Below are 6,727 nucleotides of genomic sequence, written 5' to 3' on the forward strand. Positions count from 1 at the left end.
TTTGCAAATGTCATTGGAGTAATTAACAGACTTCTTCTGATCAATCCAAGATGGAAAGAGGTGAAGGAAAGAAAGGCGAAAAATTGCTGCTTTCAGATCCTACCTGCATCTTTGTTCTATTTATACATGGCTATAAAAATATCGGAAATGTGATTGTATTTAAAGGACAGAAAAGTTCATAACGCAATTTTATAAGATGTTTTTCTATGTAAGTAGTTGTTGTTGGGTTTTTTTAGCTCTTATTCTGATTAACAATAAGAATTTAATAAGAATTTCAAAACATTACATTAAATAAGCCTGAAGTAGAAAGTTCAGGGAACAATGTGTGCACATATGTATGTATGTGCACACACAGATAATAATAGCTTAGTGCTAATAATTCTGATAGAGTATTGGAAACTGGATCTTGCCAGTGGTCCATCTACTCTGGCAGATCAAAGAGCACAAGGAGCTTCACACATATGGGATACTCTGACGTACCAGAAATGTCCCTGCATTTTTAAAATCAGGTTTATAAAACCTATTTTTTTAACTCCTGTGATCAGCTTTATGTAGCTTTATGATAAATACTCAGATGTGCTTTTGTTTTGCTAAGTTTTTGATCTCAATAGTGTTCATTAGTGCTGAGTTACAAAGTGCAGTTATATGTTCTCTAAGATGCCTTCTTACATCTCTGTAAATTTTAGTTTCATTCCCTAACACCTCTAGGAAAATTGGGGTTTTATCTGTGTTTTCCTATTGTGTGCTATTTCATGTTTTTAACTATCCCTTAATTTCTTTTCAGGTTGAGCAGCTTTAATCTTTTCAGTCATTCCTCATGTGATTTGAGGGGGTTGTTTATAGTGACCAAGAGTGTACTTTCTGAAACAGGCTGGTGAACAGAAGGGGACCAACAGGAGACAGAAATAGGGTCTATTTCTGGTGTGTAGTTATCTTAGATTTTGGACTGATGATTGCCAGTGACTGAGCAACAGCCTTCTCATTTAAGATTCATTGCCTTGTCACTAAAATGCAGTAACTGGCTCTGTAGGCAGTTCCGTCCATTGCAATGGACAAAGTCAAAGATATTTACGCACTGAAGATTCATCTGCCCATGTTACCTGTTCATCATACTTAGCTAATTCTCTCTGTGTTTCTTCAGGGATTTTGGAGGGTTTGATATAACTCACACGAGTGATTGTGTTAGTATTTTACAGTTTTAGTGATTTTCTTCTTACAGGATTAAATATTGGTAATTCCTAATACACTTTAAAGATGGTTCTTGCTTACACAGTCTCTCAAAACTCGATTTGCAAAATTCATGCAATAAATCGGTATCAGCTATGCCTGCAAACCTGAATGGGTAGAAGGGACCTGTTCAGTATCCAGTCTTCTAGAGGAAAGGGCAGGTCCTTCACCCAGAGCTGCAGGATGACTCTGGAACCTGGGCTGGGAGTTACAGGGGGTATAAGTGGGAAGACTGGGTTGTTGTGTTTCTGTTTTCTTTTTCTCCTATTAGATATGCTTACTGTAAAAGGTTGGAATTTATTTTTGTTTATTAATCACTAATATCTAATAGCTTATGGAATGAGAACTTAGACTTAATTTCATATTTCTACTATAGTAATTTTTTTAGTGCGGTTCTCACTGTATTTCTCTACTTAAAATAGTGTAGTAGCTGCAAATTAATCTCATCATACACAGGGATTTCCACGTTGGTTTTTATATACATCAGCTTCTTCATGACTTCTTCACGCAGGTTTATGTCTGGTTTAAGTTCAAATAAAGCCTATATACCAGCTACAAAAATAAGTTATATTACTTGTATTAAAAATACACAATGCAAAAATAGAAGTGGAAAAGGTTTTATTCTCTGTACCACATAATCATTTATTAGAGATGTTAACAGTTAATAATAGAGCAGTTTTTATTGTTTAGAAACTGATCACTTGAAATATAGTCTCTAAAAAAGAAAAATTAATTTCATAGGACAATTGACTTCATTCTGTGCATTATATTTTCTGCCTTGCTCTATGCATTCCAAACCCTTTATAATTCATATGGTTTATTCACTAAATGTTGGTCTTATATAGGTTCTTGGGCAGACCGCTCACCTCTGCATGAGGCAGCCAGTCAAGGACGTCTTCTTTCTCTGAAGACTTTATTGTCACAGGTGAAGGCTGTGTTCTTCAAGTTGCTTTTATTTTTAATATTACTTAATTTCTCAGCATAGATTATTAATGCAAACTTAGTATGCTTTTTTTTCCTTTTTTTCACTTGAATTTTTCAGTGCAATACAAATGTTGGAATTTTTCATATTATAATATATGTTAGTATTTTAAAATATTTCCTCTGTATGTTTTAAACACCACCTCCCCCCCAAAAAAATTACCAAAATGTGTCTAAATGTATGTCAGTCATTCCCTCTTGCATGGTACAAGTCAGTGTAGTTCCACTGCTTTAAACTCTTTTGCGTAAGTATAGCTAGTCGGGAAGATACTAGTTAATGAGAAGAATCACTGAATGATTCTGGGTTTTGCATAGCTGTCATTTAAGAAAAATATTATCTTGCTAATAGTGAAGGGAGAGACTCAAACTGCTAAATTTCAATATTACGGTATTGTTCTATCAGCTATTTTAATGTTGCATAATTATAATATAGATCCCATTTGATGAAGGATAGTAAAATTATTAGTTCTTAAGAATCCAACAACATCTACAGCTGAAAATTTCAAGGGCTTGATGATTTTATCAATCCAGTGACTGTTTTCGTTGCTAAAATTCATGGCTTTGGATATTTTAAAACTTAAGTCAGAGGATGAGAGTCACTGTAGAGTTTAAACTCAGGTCCTTGTTGTGTTTCAAAGATCACCAAGAGTGGAGATGTACCAACCTCTGTGAACCCCTTTTTCAGGGTTTCACTGTTAAATTTTTTCCATATAACTAATTGGAATTCAGCATGTTCTGACTTGGGTCTGTTGTCTTTTGCCCTATCATTGTGCATCTCAACAGTCTGTTTCAATCTTCTTTATACCATCAATATCCTATGCCTGTTTCTGATTTAAAAAAAAAAAAAAAAAAAAAAGAAGAAGAATTGAGAACTTACTTTTATTCTGGTGAAAGATTCTTTCTATGCTCACTGAGGATTTACTTATTGAAAATTGAGTTTTAAGCCTATTTAGAATATTTTAAACTATTCATTTGAACAGTAGTGTGAGGGAACGACTCTTAATAGCTTTTGTATGATCTTTAAATGTCATTCACATCTATTTTAGGGGTACAATGTAGACACACTAACAATTGACCAAGTAACTCCACTTCATGAAGCCTGCCTGGGAGATCATGTAGGATGTGCAAGAATCCTCCTTGAAGCAGGAGCAAATGTAAGGCTTTGTTTTTTGTGGGTTTTTTTTCAGTATGAAGTTTAATGCTAACCTTGGTTTAATGGAGAAGGATATATTCCTTGATTTTTATATTTGATGGGTATTTCTCTTTACTTACCCTATCGGTTATGTTCATCTCATTTATTTACAATAAGCTGCCAGCTGAATGCTAGCAACGTTCATTGACAGGCAGACACTGAGATAGAGTAATGAATTGGAGAGCATTTGTTAGCAGTATTCATTAAGTTATTTCTCTTCTAAAATGTGGAATGCATTCTTCTCCTCTACTGGGTTTGTTTTTACTTTGAGTGGCTTTCAGGAGACTGTTCTTTTAATCATCAGAATGTCTGTTGTCACACTACACCTATGTGCTCTTAAAATTCTTTGGTCTGAGTACAAAAAAAGCACTGCCTCTTTTCTGTACTGTCATAGGCTGTTTTGGGATCTTTTATCCCAAAACAAAAATGGGACTTTATAAATCACTTTCACTACAATTCATGCTGACATCAGAGTTCAAATGCATGCCTTCCTAAGTTTCTGATCTTTTTAATGGAAATATTTACTGTCCTTACAAATTCAGGTTTGAAAACCATGTAGAATATGTCTATGTTATTACAGGAAAAAAACCCAAACAAACAGCATAGATGTTTCCAAAAACAATGCCTCTGCATTTTACCTAGAACAAGGATGTTTAAGACAGAAAACTATAGGCACTATAGAAAAAACTGTAGGGAAAAAATTCATTTTCACACCTGATTTATTTTTAGTACTTTTAATTGTTTCGGGGGGTTTTGGGGGTGTATGAAAGAGGATAGGCCAGAGTCCTGTAAGGAGCCCTCTCCTAATGCCTGTGTTCCTTCCTTTAGTATTATTAACCCTCACAAAGTTGCCTAGTTTCTCTCCTTATTCTCTTACTAGAAATATTCAGTTAACCAGTGAGGTGATGAGGTTGTTATAAAAACACTGAGCCTTTGCTATTAGCCTTGCCTCCATCCTGTGAAATATCACTCCAGCCTGGAGACTAAAACTACAGGAAAACATGGCAAATAATTCTCACATTTAATATGGCCTTGTCAAAGCTGCAGAGAGAAGGTCTCTGTTAACCTGATACTACCCAAGTGTAGATTTTCTGTATTAAGTGAAACAAGTCATTGCAATGACTTTTGGAAATTATTTACTGCCCAGATATCAAAGTGTGCTCTTTAGTATTCCAGCTGTATTTTGGTTTATTCAACATAGTTTAACAAGAATATTAGTAAACTAATTTCAAATGAAGGGTGTGATATGAGGAGGACAGGAACTGATCCGTTGTGCTATTATTCTAACTAGTATCTTTTATTTTATTTTTTTTAAATATATATTTTAATGCAATTTCTAACTATTTCCTGTTTAAATCTACCTTTCTTTCAACTCTGTTCTTAAATAGATTATATGTATTCTAGGTAAATGCTACAACAATTGATGGAGTGACACCCTTATTTAATGCCTGTTCGAGAGGCAGTGCAGCATGTGCTGAGCTCCTGTTACAGTATGGTGCCAAAGCTCAGTGGGAGTCCTGTCTGCCTTCACCAACTCATGAAGCAGCCAGCAGAGGTAAGAAATTACCTGCTGACTAAACACGGGGCACTTGACCAATGTTTCTGTAACAGGGTTAAGAAATGTGTGAGGTTTTGTCTAAAACATCTTACAGAAGTTGAGCAAACTCTGTCGTGCTTTGTACTGACAGGTCACAGTGAATGTCTGGAGGTACTGATATCCTGGGGTATAGATGTTGACCAAGACCTTCCTCATTTAGGAACACCTCTGTATGTAGCTTGTGTTTCACAGCAGATCCATTGCATTCGAAAGCTTCTTTATGCAGGTATGTAATGGTTTAAATAAAAATATTACTAGTCTGTAAAATAAGCATACTCTACTCACCTTTAAAGTTAGCTCTGCTGAATCACTGGAACTAGAACACTTGCTTGAAGGGCTCTACTTCAAATGTTATCCTGTGATGCATGTTTTCTTACAATAAATTACTGGTGGTTTAGTGAGCATATGACCAAAAAAGGAAGCAAGACGAGTAAGGATGGATGTTCAAAATTTTTAGCACCTACTACAGGTTTTTAGCTAGTCATTTTCTGTAGGAAAGACAAGGGTAAAAAATTAGCTTTGAGAAAGGAATTTTTAGGAGCAATCACTGAGATTTCAACAGAACTATTTTAGCAATGTAGTCCCACTTTCTTTCATTCTTCAGAATATTCTGATTGATCTTTTCACAAGGCAGAGAGGCTGAGTTGCAGAGGGAAGAGGTAAAAGGTATTTGATCCTAAATTTCACATATTTCAAAATAACAAATTTCCTAAATTTCATTATTTATTTAATCAACTGGAAAGAGATGTTGGAGGCTCAGTCTGTTTTAGTACAAGCCCAGGGACACAATGAGCATAGCTACAGAATCATTTGCTGTGTTTCAGGTAGTGACATACAGGGCTTTCATGTCCTATAGCACAATGAATGAAAATATATATATGAATAATTCAGCCTCGCTATCATTGCACTAGAATTGTTTTTTCTAGTTGATTGCATGTTATATTTAGAACTTAAACAAACAGTAAAATTGTTTCTCATTGATTCAGTCTCTTTAGATTATTAATTATCCTATGTCATGACTTTTCATGTTTAAGAACAGCAAAAGTATAATTAGCATATTTTGGGATTGAAATACTACAATACATAAAAAGCAGTAGTAGAATGGCATATTCTACATGTGTTGGTTGCCTGGAGTAGAAAAAGGATATAAAAACTGAGAATATAAATAACTACTTATGTAAGTCTGAATTTTTTCATATTTTATTGGTTTGCAAGAATGTATTAGAAGTTGAAAAGCAAATAGACAATGAAATAAGCAAGAAAATGGCACTGCAGAAGTATTCTCAGATTGTTACTATTGAGAACAGTGAGTTGTTCAGACTTCAAATCTAATTGCTAGAACTGTGACATTATTAAATTATTTTACTCAAAAGGGAATTTAAAAGGCAAAAAGTGTTGATTTGGGGAGTAAAGCTGGTACAGAAGCTAATTTTTGGTCTCACAGGATCAGCAAATCTATCTTAAGAAGTCTTGGTTTTTCTTCTGCTAGAATAATGTAGAAAACTGTTGGGGCCAACTCAGTTTTAGGGGGTCTATCAGCTTGCCTGTAAGAGAAATTTTTCCATAATGGCTGGTTTGGTTTAACTCTTATATGGATTTTTTTTCTTGAATATGAATGCATTACTGCAAATTAATTTAATCAATTTTAATTTAAAATAAGTTAACAATTCCTTCTTAATAAAAAAGTGTAATAATTAGAATTCCATGATTGGGAGAATTAATAGTACCAG

At 34.4% G+C, this 6,727-nt stretch overlaps 1 protein-coding gene across 6 annotated transcripts in view; it reads left to right on the forward strand.

The window, feature by feature from the left end:
• The window catches only part of ASB5 (ankyrin repeat and SOCS box containing 5), a 39,983-nt gene that overhangs the window by 30,491 nt on the left and 2,765 nt on the right, over positions 1–6,727 (forward strand). For all 6 annotated transcript variants that reach the window (XM_027898402.1, XM_027898399.1, XM_027898404.1 and 3 more), the window contains 4 exons: positions 2,073–2,152; positions 3,255–3,362; positions 4,805–4,955; positions 5,089–5,223. In XM_027898402.1, the coding sequence (XP_027754203.1) occupies positions 2,073–2,152; positions 3,255–3,362; positions 4,805–4,955; positions 5,089–5,223 (474 nt within the window). The remainder of the gene's footprint in view (positions 1–2,072; positions 2,153–3,254; positions 3,363–4,804; positions 4,956–5,088; positions 5,224–6,727) is intronic.

The sequence above is a fragment of the Empidonax traillii genome, unplaced genomic scaffold (genome assembly GCF_003031625.1).
Source record: "Empidonax traillii isolate 1590-97213 ecotype Southwest subspecies unplaced genomic scaffold, ASM303162v1 scaffold595:size452941, whole genome shotgun sequence".
In the NCBI taxonomy this organism is placed as follows: domain Eukaryota; kingdom Metazoa; phylum Chordata; class Aves; order Passeriformes; family Tyrannidae; genus Empidonax; species Empidonax traillii.